This window comes from Grampus griseus (genome assembly GCF_964374135.1).
Source record: "Grampus griseus genome assembly, chromosome: 3".
NCBI classification, from domain to species: Eukaryota; Metazoa; Chordata; class Mammalia; order Artiodactyla; family Delphinidae; genus Grampus; species Grampus griseus.
This window is the reverse complement of record NC_139019.1, coordinates 1,139,132-1,155,867: the sequence shown is the minus strand read 5'-3', so window position 1 is coordinate 1,155,867 and position 16,736 is coordinate 1,139,132. Positions and strand designations below refer to the sequence as shown.

Below are 16,736 nucleotides of genomic sequence, written 5' to 3'. Positions count from 1 at the left end.
ACCAGCCTTCTCTGTCCCCGGCCCCTCCAGCGCTGCCCACCCCCCGACGTGCAGACGTGTTCTCAGAGGAGACACCTGCGCCCCGCCGCTCTGACACCTGTTCTCAGTCCAGGTCCTCCTGCCCCAGCTCGCTGTCTGTTCCTGAAACACCTTTGCTGGCACGTGTCCCTCCCTCCCGGACTCGGGGGCACCCCCGTGCCCCCAGCTGCAGGGAGAGGCCTTCGGCTGTGCACAGGTGAGCAGCTGGAGGGGTCCCCACGCGGACAGTCTGACCTCAAAGCCAGGCCCCCTGCCCCCCACTTCTCTCGGGTCCACTCTCACTGGCATGGGACGCTTGGCCTTGGCGCCCTGTCCACTCGTAGCCTCAACGAAGCCAGTCCTCGACCCCTAAGGAGAGACGAGAGGCAATGTGACCCTCAAGAAGTCAGGGTGCGCTGTCCCCCAAGGACGGGCTCCCGTCCAAGGCCGGCAGTCCTGGCCCTCAGGCCCAGCGGACACGGCGACCCAGGACCTCCAAGACCCCGGCAGACAGACGCGGCCGCCTCGGGTGGGGGCTGGCCTGTGCAGAGATGCCCCCGCACGTCCTGCCCGCCGCGTGCTGTCCCGCCCGCCGCCAGAAGCTCGAGGGACGGATGCCAGGGTGAGACGCTCAGCCGCCCCAAGACAGCTTCTGCCCTGAAGCACGTTTCTGTAGCTGACGCCCAGCCAGCCGCGTCGCCCGCCCACGCTCCCCCCGGGACCGAGGCCCTCGCACCCCAGAAGGAGGCGGCCACGCGTGCGCTCCGCTGCCTCTCACCCGGCCTTGAGGTCCTCACGTCTGAAAGCCATGTGTGTCCACGTCTGGACAGAAAATGGAGAAGGACGACCGCACGCTGGCAGGCAACTTGCTCTGGGTGACAGCCCTCCTCTCTCCCCCAGCGGACAGTACTGATTCCCCGGAGAAACTTTAAATTAGGTGGCTAGAGGTTCCCTTTGCTAAAGAACTCGGCGTTAGAAAACGATCCTTGCACTCGATCCGTGGGGCCATCACGTTCCATACTCTGTGTGTGTCTGCATGGTGGCAGCCACCGAGCCCCGAGGAGAGACGGCTGTGCAGGGGCCGGGACCAGAGTCAGAGGGGGAGCTGCTCAGGGACCCACCAGAGTCAGAGAGGGAGCTGCTCAGGGACCCGGCGCCCGCCCCGCAGCCCTGCCCTCCGTCAACCACCCGGTCAGCATCCCCTTCACGGCCGGGGCCAGCGGGGACAGTCCCGCCACGCAGGTGACCGTGTGGCTGTCACGCCCCTGCCACCTGCCCCTCCTCAGCGCTGGGCTCCAAGCCTGCGAGTTGGCCCTCGCCCAGGCCTGGGGGGAGGGAGCCCCCGCGGGGGGCTTCATCCCTCCCCGTCGAGGGCCGAGCGCCAGGCGGGCCGTGCTTTTTCGTTGATGTTGAGCGCTCTGTACAGCCCCCCGCCCGCTCCCGGCCCTGAGGCCGCTCTGGGGCTGCCTCTCACACCCCATCCCCTTGGCCACCTCTCCGTTCCAGGTCATCCAATCCCGCCTCTTCCAGGCCCGGCCCACAACCAAGCGGTCATTTCCAAAGGCCCAGGCGTCGCCCGTCCTCACTGGGTGTCCCTCCTTTACAAGGGAGCGGTGTGGCCCTCCGCTTCCGGGACGGTGGGGTGGCCGTACTTCCCTGTCCTGCTCAGTGCAGCTGGGGACCCTGGATGCGCCGCACGAACGAAGGCCAGGAGACTCTGCGAGGGGAGGGGAGCCGGGCGCTCAGCCCCTGGAGGAACGGCACGGAGTTCCGGGCGGCCTCTTCGCCTCCGGGGCCCCGACACTGAGCTGAACAGCGAGATGGCGCAGCCCACATGCCAGCACAGACCTGGCCGGGGCAAGACTCCCACCTGCCCAGCTGCAGGGCACACGCCCCAACAGGGGCTCGGAGAGCACGGGGACCGCAGCTCGCTCATAACACGCGCACAACGCCACCCGGAGTGACCCCGGGAAGAGCTGCTCCGAGAGACGCGCTCGAAAACTGGCGGTCGGTGGAAACGGAGGTCTAACGCTTGCTGGGTGACCCACAGGGAGTCAGGGACAAAGAGACTAGGGGAAGTAAAACAGCGTAAAAAGGCAGCATCCACTGACGTCAGTCCGGGTTCACGGAGGACGGCCCTCCCTGAGGAGTGCGGTGGCCACTTAGAGCCGGGGACAGAGCGCCGTCTGGGAAAATAGTCCTGCTGGTGTTACCAAAAGTCGGGTCCAGCTGCTGGCGCTCGAAAGCCAGTACTCGAGAGGCAGGTTTGAGGAAAGGAAAGTTTGCTTTATTTCTGAGGCCAGCAACCAGGGGAGAGGGTGGACTCATGTCCAAAGGCCACCTCCCCACCGACAACCAGGGGGCAAGAGATTTTATAGACGGAGGGCAGGGGCTACGTGCAGAAACAGCACAGTCAGCTCTGACAGCCGTCTTGAAATTGGTCATCGGTGGTCTGACCGGCAGCCTCTTGATTGTTTTAAGTACATTTAGTCTTCAGTCCCAGGGTCAGTTTGTTCCCATTTCCTTGAGACCAGTCTGCATAACTGTGGCAGCTTATGTCACGGCTACAGGCTGACCATCATGTAGCTAACTTCGTCCACCTGGTGGGGTTTCAGTACCTATAGGACAGCTCACAGGATAGGGCTCAGAATATTCTCTCTAGCCCTAAAGGTCCTTGACTTTCACTAACAAAACTACTATTGTTTTGTCCCATCTGTTTCTCTCTGCTTCTGCACTTTCTCACTTCTCTGATTATGTTTCTTCTTTGACTAAAGTTTTTCTGCACGAGGCAGGTGGAGGACATGGCGGGGAGGTCTGTCCTGGGGAGCCCCATAGGGTCCTGCTCCCTTTCACCGGGTACCGCCTCCCCGAACACTTGGGCTCCCTCCTCAGGTCCGCTGGGCAGGTGACACCCCCACCTCCTTCCTGCAGACCACGGCCATGCCCACCCATCTGCAAGACTGCAGTCCCTTCTGGCGGCACTCCCCACCTGCAGCCTCCCATCTGCCCTCCAAACCGGGGCAGCGCCTCCGGACCCACCCCACCTGTGTAGCAGGTGTCCGAGGGTCCTGCTTTTTCTCCTTTTTCGGAAGGAGGGCCTGAGTAAGGGGTTCCCCCAGAATCAGGCCCTGCCTTTTCCCTCTGGGCTGTGCTGAGAATTGACTGTGGTTTCAGCCTGGACCGGCCCTGCACGTCACAGGAGGGAGGGGCCGGGCTCGCCCCTGGGGATGATGTCACCAGGACCCCTGCCCCGCCCGGGTGGGGCTCCTGGGTTCGCCCGCAGGCGCAGCTCACTGGCTGTGGGAGCGGTTGCCCCCCGGCACTCATTTTGGAGGCTGGGTCGGGACGCAGGGGTTTTGAGGATGGGGTCTGAGGACGCAGGTCAGGACGGTGAAACTGGGACGTCATGCATGGCCGCAGCTGCACCGGGTTTTGTGAGTACCGGGAAGCCGAAGCTGCACGTGCATTTCTTCTCTGTAATCTCCAGCCCATTATGTCGGTATTTGTCCCCATGGAGATTCTTTCATGGAAACAGAATAGTTAGGATCTTAAGACCCGTTTATCATAAAAATTTCAAAGTACACAACGGATAGTAGAGATCACCCAAATCTCATTCCGAATGGCTTGCTGGTGTTAGAGAAGCTCCTTCAAATGAGTTCTACCTACTGTAGAGCCGGCCAGTATTCCACGGCAATAAATACCGACCCATATCTATTTTTACGATGTAAATGTTTTATTACTTCAGTGATGGTGAACTTTCTGAGGGAATCGTTCTAAACCTGATTGTGTGACGGCAGCCGGAGGGTCCCTTGAGCACACGCGTGTGGCAAGTTTGCCGTGACGGCAGCCACTCTGTGACCACCACTGAAAAGACCCAGCCAAGCTCTCCACCTGCCGACTGCTCCTCTCTCCATTCAGATTCTGTTTCATAAACTTAGTGCACAGAGCGTTAGCAAAAGCAGAAACAGTAAGCTGAGATATGGGAGGAGGGAAAGAGACTGTTACCCCAGGACTGCAGAAATGACCCCAGACACCACTGTGAACTCTCCCTAATGTTGCTGTATTGTAGGGGACAGAACTAAAAGGACCTTTTTTTCTTTTTTATAATTGAAGCATAGTTGGTTTACAATGTTGTGTTAGTTTCAGGTGTACAGCAAGATGATTCAGATATACGTACATGTTCTTTTTCATATTCTTTTCCATTATTGATTATAGGATATTGGGTATAGTTCCCTGTGCTGTACAGTAGTATACCTTGTTGTTTATCTACTTTATATAGTGTGTATATTTTAATCCCGTACTCCTAATTTATCCCCTCCCTTTGGTAACCATAAGTTTGTTTTCTACATCTGAGTCTATTTGTTTTGTAAATAAGTTCATTTGTGTCATATTTTAGATTCCATATATGAGTAATATATTTGTCCTTCTCTTTCTGACTTACTTAACTTAGTATGAAAATCTCTAGGTCCATCCATGTTGCTGCAAATGGCATTATTCCATTCTTTTTTATGGCTGAGTAGTATTCCACTGTATCCACATACCACTTCTTTATCCATTCGCCTGTCGATGGACACTTACGTTGCTTCCATGTCTTGGCTACTGTGAACAGTGCTGCTATGACCCATATCATTTCTAATGGCTTCATACTATCTACATATAAAGAAAAGACCCTCGCTCACCAGGCCCACATTTTTGTGTAATTTGCCGAGTGTAAAATGAACATCCTTGCATGTACCTTTTCCACACTTGGCATCGACACCTTAGGTCCGCGGTCCCCAACTTTTTGGCACCATGGACTGGTTTCATGGAAGACAATGTGTCCACGGACGTGTGCGGGGGGTGGTGGTTGAGATGATCCAAGCACACTACATTTATAGTGCACTTTATTTCTATTATTACTACATTGTAACATACAATGAAATAATTACACAGCCCACCATAATGCAGAATCAGTGGGAGCCTGAGACTTTTCATTTGCCACTCACTGATAGGGCTTTGATATGAGTCTGCAAGCAGTTGATTATGGTCTCTGTGCAGTCACACCTCCCTGCTAATGAGAATCTGTATTTGCAGCCGCTCCCCAGCTCTAGCATCACCGCCTCAGCTCCCCCTCAGATCATCAGGATTAGATTCTCATAAGAATCGTGCAAGCTAGATCCCTTGCGTGTGCAGTTCACAGGAGGGTTCGCGCCTACGAGAATCTAACGCCGTCGGCCTCACAGGAGGTGGAGCTCAGGCAGTAATGCGAGCAACGGGGAGCAGCTCTAAGTACAGAGGAAGCTTCACTTGCCTGCTGCTCACCTCCTGCTGTGCGGCCCGGTTCCTAAACGGCCATGGACTGGTACCGGTCTGTGGCCCAGGGGCTGGGGACCCCTGCCTTAGGACCTTCCCATTCTGGTGCACAACTCACTCCCCTGGGCACGTGCAGCCGAGCCCCCTGGGTCTGGCCCTGTATCAGATATCCGGGGTCTGTCTGTACACGCACATGCGCTGGCCCTCTGTTATTTCTTTTACAGAGTGTCTGTTATGCCTTTTCCCATTTTCCCTCAAAATTGGGTGTCTTTCATACTGACCTGTATTTTGGTTTATTAGGAATTTTTTAAATCTTATGATCTGCCATTATTTTCCCGTTTTCAAATGACTTTTTTGATTTGAAGAAAAATCAACTTGTACCATATTAGAGGAAAAGAGAGTGAAAAAATAAATCCTTTCATGTAAAGGAGAAACGGAAGCATGGGAGAGCTGGGACAAATGGGACAGAATGAGATGGTGGATTTAAATCTAAAGACGTCAGCTGTTACACTAAGTAGAAATGGACTAAAATGTCCAATTAGGAGATGAAGGACTTTAAACTGGGTAAGAAATCTAAGTATATTTGGTATACAATACACCAAGTACCAATATATTATATATTAGAGAGTATACTGGAGACATAATATTTGGAGATACAATAAAAACATAAAGACACATTAATGGTGAAGAAGAAAGGACTAAGAAAATTAACGTCAAATACTAAGCAAATGAAGCAGGTGTGGCCCCATAAGGCACAGGCAGAGCAGACTCAAAGGCAGATGTCTTGTTAGAGACAGAACAGTGAACAGGCGAGCCACAGAAAGTAACAGCAGAGCCTCATGCAGCGCCTTAAACAGGGCGCCAAGCCGGAGAACACTGGGAGGCGCGCAGACCCCCGGTGGGTGTGAGCCTTCAACACGCCTCTGGCGTACTGCGCCCCCGCTCCTCGTGAGCAGATGTGAGACACTTCCAGAAACCAGCGGAGACCTGGAGACTCCTTCCATCCCCACCCGCTCCACCCACGGGACCCCCAGGACCCCCGACCTCCTTCTCCTCCCACCCTGCCCCCACCTCGCAGACCTGCTTTGCACAGCCAGCCCCCAAGTCCACTACCTAAGGTCTTGGGCCTGCAGCTCCGGCTCCACGAGAGCCTCGGTGAGCATGCCCTGCACTCGGGGCCACACCCCCTCCGTGTCAGCCGGCTCAGGCCGAGGGGCCCCCGCCTCCCCTGCTGCGGGCTGGCTGGGGCCCAGGCATGGCTCCCTGAGTTCTCCACATCCAGTGCTCCTCTGCCAGTGTATGTCACGTTGGTCGTGCCCAGGATTCCTGACTGTTGGAGCCACTTACCACGTCCAGCTTCCAGGGTTGAAGGTGAGATGCCGGACGCCCTTCCGGTAACTCTGCCACTATGATCATCTCTCCTTTCATCCGGAAGCTGTAACGGTCTTGTCCTCTCTAGCCTCCATAAAGTTTAGAGTTTCATCAACTTAGTTTTTATAACCAGAATGCACCCAGTTGTGTCTCTTCTCACCAGTTTTGCTGAGCACCTGGTGTGCCCTGTTATCTGTGGGTTCTCCCTCAGCTCAGGAATCTTCTCTGGTGTAGGTGTCGCTTCCCCGCGCCCCCCATGCATCGCTTTTTCCTCCTGGAATTCCCATCACCCCATCAAGCCTCCATTCTCTTCCCGCATAATATTCATTTTTATTTTTGTTACAATACATTGTAATCACTACTGTTTTAAATACACAAATTGTACTTGATTTGGACCATATGTGACTGTTAACACCTTCAAATAGGTACTTAACTTCTTGGGATTTAAGACACGAGACGGAGCCTGAGGATCAGATGGACAGAAAGAGTGACAGCAGATGAGTGACGGGGCTGGAGCTGGGCCGGAGCCCGAGCCCCCGAGCAGCCACGTCCCCCCTGTCCCCGGCCCCCGGATTCTTCCAGCCCCCGCTGTGGTCCCGCGGGTGGAAGGAGCATGTGGCAGGGGCCCGGGAGGGGACGCCACCTTAAGCCGCAGTCCTAAGTGAACCTGTGTGACAGAAACAGCTGTGCGCGGCATCCTAGAGAACAACACCCTTTATTCGGCACTAGAGACAGAATCCGTGCCACCGAGCTGCCCACGCGGCCCTAGTGGCTGGACTGCCGGAACTGCAGGCCACAGTAGCCACACGTCCCCGTCTTCGTTTCTTTGTCCTGGAAAATTCAAAGGGAAAGAGCTCCTGTTTCCGTACTCTACGTCAATCTAGAGACAGGTAGACCTCAGACGCTAAAAGCAGACACTGGAAACACACAGCCAACCAGCGGCGCCCACGGAGCTCCGGGGTCACTGCCTGACGCAGGACGTGGCTGTGCCGGAGGCCCTGGGTCCAGCCTGCTCCACTCAGACTCGCTGGGATGCAGGCTCCCTGCCCTGGAACACACGGCTCGGTCCCAGTCCCCCTCCCGGCCCTCCAGCAGGGGCCTGGAAGGGCTGGAGGGTGGGGCGTGGAGCAGAGGCCCACCCCTCAGGGGTGGGGTCCAGCCCGGACACAGCAGCAGGGGCGGCGGTGGGTCCTGCCCTGTCGCTACACCACGTGCACCTGAGCTTTATCCCCAGGCATCCTTCTCTGCTCTAACAGCCAGTGTACTGTTCTCCTTCTCAAAGGCTCTGTGCGTGTAGTTATCAACAAAGTAAACGATCACACAGGCACCGACACGAGGGTTCCCTGGGAAAGACAGATGCCTACAAGCCTGAGGGAAAGCAGTGCTGGTGACACTAAGGGCGCTGCACACACGGCACAGTCAAAGCTGCCCTGGACACGCCCTGTGTCCAGCCCCTGTCGTATGGTCTGTGGGCAAGGCCGAGTGGGAGAGGGTGAGGCCAGCGGGGTGAGGACAGGACAGGAGGACGGGGGTCCGGGGACGGATGGCACGTTACCAGGTTTATGTACACTTTGGGGTGGCCCAGGGCCCCCCCCGCGCCGTCACACGATATCACTCGACTCCCAACTTCGCTCACAGGCTGCTCTGCTATCAGGTCGATGGCAAAGTTCTCATTCACCTGGAAAAAGACAGACAGGAGAAGCTCGTACAGACAAGCACAAACACTGGACGCTCTCATGGAATTTAAATCAACGTAGACCGCCCCCCACATACACGCACACACTGCCAGCAAAGGCACGTTCTGTACCGTTTCATTCAAATATTATCAGTGCAGATCCTCAAAATACACAAGTAGTTACAAACATGTCCACACACCTTTACTTTCCATTTGGATAGAATTTCAAACTCACAGAAAAGCTGCAAGAATTACAACGCAAAGAATTCTGCTTTGTCTCCACCTGGATTCCCCTGTTAACATCCCGCCCCGCGGGCAGCGTCGCCTGTTCTCTCCTGGCCCTGCCCCACCCTCCCTCTCACACCTGCACATGGACACACATGCACACACATGCTCTTCTACTCTATCTGCTGGAAAAGACCAGAAGCAGCAGCTGACCCGGGGCCAGGAGCCACGCTGTCTCCATGACCACTTCCCTCTGGGGACCGGGCTCTGAACTAACAGCTGGTTCGGGGTCCCGAGCAGGAAACGTACAGATGAGGCTGAGCCACGTTGCGACGGAGGCAAAGGCAGCCTCGGACTACAAGGGCTGCTCCACGTGGGACACTGGAGCGACGACGGCACCATAACCACGAAGCACGGAAACACAAGATGCCTGACCCCGCGCTTCCACGGGGATGCGCTAAATCCACTGCCTTCCTCACTGGAAGGAATCAACTCATGACTTTCAAGCTGGTAAATGCAGGGAGAGAGCGACGTATTGCTCCTCCTTCCTCGGGGAGCCAGCTTCTCTCGGGCCAGGTACTCAGCTGGGAGGCACAGAATGTCGTCTGAGCTGAGGAAGCTGGAGATGCTCACCCACAGCAGCCAGAACCGGAACCAGAACCGGAACCGCCACGCATGGCCCGGCAGAAGCCCAACGTTACGGGCAGCGGCTGGACCTACAAAGACCCCAACCTGATCTGATGGGGCTGCGGGATTCCACCCCAGCTGACACACTCAGGGTGCAAAACAGCAAGATCATCTCGAAGGTCCCCATCTCTGGGGGCCAAAGCGTCCACGGGGTTGGAACTCGGTAACAGAGGACAAACACGGGCAGCGGTGGGGCCCGCTCTCCCCCTTCCAGACTCCTCTGCGGACAAGCACGCAGACGAGGCACTCGGGGTATAAACGTTGCCCGAGGTCACTGTGATTCTGGCTCCGTGAGTAACCCCAGTATCTGCTCATCACGATGGTGAGAAGCGCTGTGCTCCGTCAGGCCCGGAGGACCAAGGCCACGTGGCTCCCCGCTCTGGCACCCAGAACCCCACATGCACCCAGAGGGGCCCGAGGCTGCAGTGAAGAGAAGAGAACAAGGATCGATCTTCACAAACAACGGCGGGAGAGGCCCTTAGTTTAGTACAATTTGAGCCCAATCCACTTGCACCCAGGAGCACCGGCCGCGGAGCAGAGCCCGCCCACCCACTGCCACCGAGACACCCAGCGGTGCTGACGTCCTGAGCCCGCAGAGCGGGGGTGACACTCCTGCTTTTGGAAAGCTGTGTCGGCTAGAGACGATGCCGTCCCAAAGCTTTCCCTGGGATTCCTATGCCGGAAAGGGAGCAGGGAGTGAGGAAGTGCAGCCCCCTCGGAACACACGTGGCTGTGTTGTCCCCACTGCTGTCCACGCCCGGGGGCCCCGCGCCCCGAAAACGGAGCCCCACAGGGTCCACCCGACCGACAAACACGGCACAACAGCCATGCTAACCAACTTCCGGGCCCAGCACCACCTCCGCCTGAGGATGCCGCGGGCGCCCGTCACTCACGGGCAAGAAACGTCGGCTTTTAATTCCACGTGTGTAACCGCGAAGTAACAAAAATACTTCCATCGCCGCAGAGGAACAGGAGGTCGGCTGGGCCCTTAGCCCCTCCAGTGACACAGGACCACTGCAGGCCGACGGCTGCCCCTCCCCGGGGGCGGCGGCTGGGCCCCCTTCTGCATGAGCATCTCCTCTCCACAAGGCCGGCCCTAGGCCAAGGGCCGTGGGTTCCAGGGCAGGCTCGCTGCAGCCACACGCGGACGCTTCCCACCTTTCCTGCGAAGGCGGATCGACCGCCCAGCTTCCTGCTCTCCTCGCTCCTCAGACTAAGAGCACGTTCAGCTTACTTCTTAAAATTCACCCAAATGAAACCGTAGAGACAGTAAGATCGGTGGATACGAGACGCCATGCACCTGTCCAAACCCACAGAACACGCGACCCCAAGCGTGAGCCTACCACATAAACCTAAACCACTTGAGGACTTGAGTTAACACAACATATCAGCACTCAGCAAGTGTGCAACCCTGTCGCTTCTCACAAAGGCAGCGCACTGAGGCAAGAGGAGAATCACAGGGACGCTGTGGAGGGGGGAGGGATGTAGGAGCTCCTACTCTCTGTGCAACTTTGCAGCATGCCTAAAGGGCTTTTAAAACAACAGTCTCTTGGAAACCGAAAAAATTTCAAATACTACTGAACGCCAAACTTTTGTCGCAAGAATGAAAGCCGGAGAGACCTGCTGCGCACCTTACATGAGCGTGGGCCCCCGGACGCTCACGATCTCGGACAGGAAAAGGCCCCAGACATCCCGAGCGGGGAGGTCAAGGGTTGCAGCCGGCTCAGGACTGTGGTGAGCTGACGGTCTGAGCGAGGCGACATCACCAGCACTGCCTCCTCCATTCACACGTTACTGGCCTCACGAACTCTGGAATGTCTGGTTCGGTGTTTAAGTTGCTCCCTGATGTCTGTCCCCAGCGAGGGCAATCACAAACCAGAAGCCACGGTAGAATTCCCAGGAGAGAGGAGTGTGACAGGCTGAGATGGAAAGCCGGGGGCAGGGTCGACCCCAGGGCTTCAGGACGCACCTGCTGGAACTGCTCCATCCAGGGGGCCAGACTCCTCACCCCACGACACCCTCAAAGTGGGAAGTAGCAAACCAGACCCTGGGGATGGACAACGTAACCAAGGTCAAAGGGAGGGGAGATGCGACTTAGGGACAGCTGAGGGTGGCAGGAAGAATCAACAGGCTGCCTGAAGGGGAGAAGTGACGCCAGGTGACTGCTGGGGAGGGGTGGAGGGAGGCCTGAGCCAGGGCGGTGAGGACTCCCTCTGAGGTGGCAGGCACGGGAGAGAGAAAGTGGGAAGAACGCAGGCCACCGAGGCGAAAGGATTCCAGTGTCCAGCGGTTGCACTGGTGTTTCAGACCCACTCAGGGAAGACCCACCCATGTGCTGTCTTCAAAAGTCCCTGAAAGGGCTTCCCTGGTGGCGCAGTGGTTTAGAGTCCACCTGCCGATGCAGGGGACACGGGTTCGTGCCCCGGTCCGGGAAGATCCCACATGCCGCGGAGCGGCTGGGCCCGTGAGCCATGGCTGCTGAGCTTGCGCGTCCGGAGCCTGTGCTCCGCAACGGGAGAAGCCACAACAGTGAGAGGCCCGCGTATCGCAAAAAAAAAAAAAAGACCCTGAAAGAACCAGCCTAATCTATACGCTGTGAACCACAGAAAACATACTCCAAAAAGTGACTGAAAGAGTGATTTTAAAACATTGATGTGACTCTGCTTTAACCTGAGAGTCTGGCAAGTATAAGGCACAGAAGTGAAAGAAAAGGTCACGCCCATTTACACGTAAGCTAAAACTATACTCACGAGATGTCGTGTTACATGTCTCAGGGGGAAAAAACCAAAACAGAACTAGACATGTTTAACATGCAGAAGAAATGGAGAATTCCAGAGATTCTAAAGTGCTCACAATCTGGGGAGAATTTACTTAAATTTTACAGATTAGTATTTATTTCTTCTTCGTTATTAAAAGTTTTAGAAAGCTCACCTCTCTTTTACTAGACCTTTCACTCACCTCTTTCTGACGACCTACAAATCGAACTTTCCTGTAGTCTTTATCGTCATAAACCTGAAAAGAAAAAAGACCGTATGGGATTTTTTACGGCCCGATGCTGTATCTTATACCAATCATAAACGTTTCAGGAAAACTGTTTTCTTAACGTTCCGGCCATTCACGATCACACACACCAGGAGTACGTGTAGTTGCGCACCCGGGGCATTTTTCAGCAGGATTCCTAACGGGACATCAGGCAGCAGTCTGAACTGGAAGTAGCAAACGGTAGGGAAGGAGCAGAGGAGCGCAGTCCTGGCGGAGGGGGACACCCGCCTTCGACCTCAGAGGCCCCGGAGCTCCCCTCCTCTCTGAACCTGCTCCGTGGCCTTTTCTAACGACACAGGTACTCACTCCCTCACCTTTGGGCTGCGGATCACAGCCTAGCGCCGTGTTTGTATTTCGGTAACTCGACAGCGGACCCTCGAGTTACTACAACGTGGTATTCAACATTGCACAAACACGAGGAGATCGGACGCACAGAACTGGTCATTTCTGACTCCACCGGAGTGCTCCCCACAGTAACCAAGGGCTACCCCGGGATAACAGTCTTGTATCCGAGTTCGCTGCGAGGATGAGGCCACAGTGGCTGCAGACAGCCCCTCGGTACCCCTGCGGGTAGTGGGCCCGGGGCCCCGGACGGAGGGGGAGACCGAGGACGGGACCGCAGACGCTGGGTCTGGGGCGTCTGGGGCACTGGGGGGCTGGACTGCGGGTACGGGGCTCGGGGCCCCGAGGGACTGGACCGTGGGACCCGGGTGCTGGGCCGCGGGAAGAGGAGGGACCGGGGTGCTGGGCGACTGGACCACGGGCACTGAGCTTGGGGCACACGGGGCACCGGGGCGCTGGACCCCGGGGACACGGGGGCCGAGCCGGGACTCCGCCCACCTGGGCGCCCCGAGGGGGAGGGCGCTCTCCGCGCCGCAGGGGTTACCTGGCCGGTGTGCGTGACCTTCTCCCCGGCCGGCGAGGTCTGCACCCCGAAGCACCTGGCGGCCCCGAGCAGGCTCCGCGCCGCCGCGCCCCCCCGGCCCAGCAGCCTGAAGAAGGTCACCGCCGCCGCCATCTTTCAGGCTGACCTTCGACCCCGCGCACCGACGCGCCGAGCGCCAACGCATGCGCACGGCGTCCGCAGGGAGCCGCCTCCCCCCCCCCCCCCCCCCACACACACACCCTCGGCCCGGATTTAGCTCGCCCGGTGAGGCGCGCACGCGCGGTGCGGTCAGGCAGGTGCGGCCGGCTGGTGCAGCGGCGGGCGGCCTCAGCCCGGATAAGGGGGGACGCTCCGCGCAACCTTAGCACTTAGTGATGCTCCACTTACCAGGGGCAGGGCAGGGGAGGATGGAAACGGAAGATGCAGTGCTTACCTTCGATGGTAACGGATAATCATGGGGAGTTACATGTTGAATGTTGTGAATGTTGGAGATGAGTCCTTGCTTAGAGGAAACTGGAAGTACATCACGTTGGACAGAGCGCATTTCTTTGTGGTTCTGGGGTTTCTGCAGCAGAGCCCAATGAAACTGCCAGTAAAGCGCAGCCGATGGCATCCCTCATGCAGGTTAGCCCCGAAAGGCCCGCTGCTCTGGAGCACACCTGAGCAGGACGCTGGCTCGCGGTCCCGGCCCTGCTTCTCTCCTGCCCCTCATGGCCTCCTCCAAACGGCCTGTGCAGAGACCCGTCGGGATGGTCAGCTCACGGCCAGCCCCCGATGGGCGAGGGCGGTGGGCACAGGGAGCAGTCCCAGAGCTGGGGTGGAGTCGCGCATCCCACTGCCCAGGAGCTGAGGGCACCCACAGCCTGGACTCCAGGGCGGTGTGGCGATGAGAGGCGACAGTGCCTAGAATACCTCCCGGATCGGAAAGGTGTCCACGGACGCATGCTCAGAGGCAGGCCCGAGCTCACCTGGGCAGGGGCCACAGCTTGCAGCCGGGTCAGGGGTGCGCGTGCGGTGCCAGGGCGGCGCGCAGGTGCACCCCGTGTGCAGCTCACCTTCGTGCGCGTGGAAAGTAGTTGTGTCCACGCAGACACAGCCTGGAAAGACATGCGTGGCGATTTCACTGTGGAATCTGGGCAGTGGGTACGTGGGCGTTCGCCATCAGTGTCTTTTAACTTTTCTCTGCCTTTGAAAGTATGTTGGAGGAAATAAATTGAACTGCGGTCACTTAGAAGCAGGGCTTATTTCCATGCGCTCCCCTGAGCCTCGCCACATTTCTCCCAGGATGTCCACTTCATACAAACATGAGGTTTTTCTAGATTTTGTTTTGACATTGACATTTATCAGATTTTTAAAAAGTCTACTTGGTTGTGACTTCTTTTTCATTCAAAATACCGACTCTTGTTCCCATTTTTCATCCCTCCCCCGCCCCCGGGAGCGCTCCCCAAACCTTAGCCGCCCGGTGGCCCACAGGGCTGGGGGAGTCCCGGGAGGAGGGCGCAGGGTCCCGGGAGTGGGGGGCGGGCTGGGTATGCAGGGGACCGGGGAGGGGAAAGGCAAGCAGCCGGGGAGGAACCCGGCGCTCCGCTACTCCCGCACCCACGTGGCTCCGCCTCTGCGCCCAGCTCCGAGGGGACCGCCACGTGACCCTGCTGCCATCTTCCTTCCTGGCGGACACTCAGGGCGACGGCATCTCCGCCCCACTGCGCAGGCGCGGCCGAGGGCGCAGGCGCAGGGGCTGGCGAGGCGGGCTGCAGGCGGGCCTGGACTCACTCTTTCCAGGTGGGGGTCGTGGGGTGTTCCGGGGGTCCCGAGGGGCAGGGGAGGCGGCGGGGGTTCCGGGCTCAGGAAGGGCGCGTTCTGGGGACCCCTGGCCTCGGCTTGCCCGGGTGGGACGCGGGCGGAGGTCACTGCGGTGGGAAGTGGCCGCACGGGTGATCCCTTCTAGCCGGGCACTGTTCTGGACCTCGTGCCCTCTGCTCCAGCCCGCGGCCCGGCCGCCACGGGGTCACGTGGACGCGGGCCTCGTCTGGCCCCGGCGGCCGGGTGGGGGTCTCGGCGCCGGGCGGAGACACGGTGCCGCTCGCCGCTCTCGTGCCCTCCCGGGGGTCGCGCAGATTCCCGGACCCGCGGCCTGTGTCCCGAGGGCAGGGACGTGGGGAAGGAGGTTTTCTCGGGGGCAGGAGCCACCGGCAGCTGCGACAACTTTTCCTGTTTCTCCCTAGATCCAGCCGCGACATGGCCACCGCTCTCCTAAGGAAAGTGGTTTCCGCCGTGGGCCCCCTGCTGCACCTGGGTGGCCTCCCGCTCTCCTCTCTCGCGCCGTGCCACCCGCGCGCCTGCCGTCAGGTCGGTGCGCCCCCCAGCCCGGCGGCCGCGCTCCTCTCCGCGCGCCTGGTACTCGGCCTGCAGCAGCCAGCCCTGGGCTTCAAGACCAAGGGCGTCCTCAAGAAGCGGTGCAAGGGCTGCTACCTGGTCAAGAGGCGCGGGCGTTGGTCCGTCTACTGCAAGGCCAACCCGAAGCACAAGCAGAGACAAACGTAGCCCTCGGACTGGGAAATCCCTGCCCGGGAGACGGTGCTGCCTCGTCGAAAGGAAAATAACAAGTAAACGTTGTGTAGCCTCCGTTCTGCTGACCTTCGGGTGTTGTGGCCTCTGCGGCCTGCGTCTCACCTCCTTGCGGCTCAGGATCCAGCCAAGCCTGAGGCCCACCGGGGAACGTGTCCTTCTTAGCGCCTGCGCAACCTGTGTTTGCGCTCGGGCAGAGGACCGAACATCGGAGGGAGGGAAAGCTGGCTTTATCCCACGTCAGAATGCAGGTCCTTTAGAAGACCACCCTGTGCGTTGGCTCTCTCTCGGCCCTGTCTCTGCGTTCAGCCACCCTGCTGCTTCCCTGTGGATTCAGACACGTGTTCTCAACATTCCCATCTCCGGGATAAGCAGGGAAGGCCGTGATAGCAGTCTTTAAGTCAAGGGAAATTTAACTTGTTTATACATATATAAAGGTATTTTGGGCATTGATTAAATATGTTTGTCATCCTTAGTCTGAGACTTGAGAAGTGTGTGCGCGCACGTGTGTCCATGGGTGCATGGGTGCAGTGTGCATGCATGTGTGAACTGTGTGCAGTGTATGCATGGGTGCAGTGTGTGTGTGTGTGTGTGCACACGTGTGTGCAGTGGGTATGAGCTGCTGCTGTGGACTCTGCAGACTGACCTGGAGCCAGTGGTGCGCAGTGTCCTGGTGTCGCCTGTCACGGGGTCACAGCCTGATGAGTTTTTGAATCATCCTTCTCTCCTGGGCTTATCAGCCTCTGTTTGATCTAAGATAAGAGCATGACCAAACCCCTTGCAGCTCATCTACTTCCCGATACCTGGATGGACCAGCATTTAGAGCCCTGAGATTGCAGCACAACAAAAAAGTCGGTTTAGGTCAGAAGGCAGCAAACTACAATCCACAGGCCAGATCCAGCCTGCAACCCATTTTTGTAAATAAAGCTTTATTGGAAAACAGCCATGCCATTCATTTATGTTTTGTTAAAC

The 16,736-nt window shown here is 57.8% G+C and overlaps 2 protein-coding genes across 2 annotated transcripts; one reads left to right on the top strand and one right to left on the bottom strand.

The window, feature by feature from the left end:
• Nucleotides 1–7,380: 7,380 nt before the first annotated feature.
• On the bottom strand, nt 7,381–13,356 carry NDUFS6 (NADH:ubiquinone oxidoreductase subunit S6). The gene is made up of 4 exons (XM_082652190.1): nt 13,197–13,356; nt 12,227–12,280; nt 8,237–8,359; nt 7,381–7,512 (listed from the first exon to the last, which is right to left on the bottom strand). The coding sequence occupies exons 1-4, from the start codon at nt 13,326–13,328 to the stop codon at nt 7,447–7,449; spliced, it is 375 nt and encodes a 124-aa protein (XP_082508316.1). The 5' UTR covers nt 13,329–13,356; the 3' UTR covers nt 7,381–7,446.
• A 1,564-nt stretch (nt 13,357–14,920) lies between these two features.
• Nucleotides 14,921–16,206, top strand: MRPL36 (mitochondrial ribosomal protein L36). Its single transcript, XM_082651404.1, has 2 exons — nt 14,921–14,978; nt 15,422–16,206. Exon 2 carries the CDS (start codon nt 15,435–15,437, stop codon nt 15,738–15,740), a length of 306 nt encoding a protein of 101 aa, XP_082507530.1. The 5' UTR covers nt 14,921–14,978; nt 15,422–15,434; the 3' UTR covers nt 15,741–16,206.
• Nucleotides 16,207–16,736: the final 530 nt, after the last annotated feature.

Bases quoted from the DNA above. Each gene is read 5' to 3' on its own strand.
- NDUFS6 (XM_082652190.1), bottom strand. From the start codon at position 13,328: ATGGCGGCGGCGGTGACCTTCTTCAGGCTGCTGGGCCGGGGGGGCGCG. The intron at 8,360-12,226 runs GTGAGTGAAAGG...GTCTTTTTCCAG, and splicing joins TTGTAGGTCGTCAGAAAGAG to GTGAATGAGAACTTTGCCAT. The intron at 7,513-8,236 runs GTAACGTGCCAT...TGAATTTTCCAG, and splicing joins CCAAAGTGTACATAAACCTG to GACAAAGAAACGAAGACGGG.
- MRPL36 (XM_082651404.1), top strand. From the start codon at position 15,435: ATGGCCACCGCTCTCCTAAGGAAAGTGGTTTCCGCCGTGGGCCCCCTG.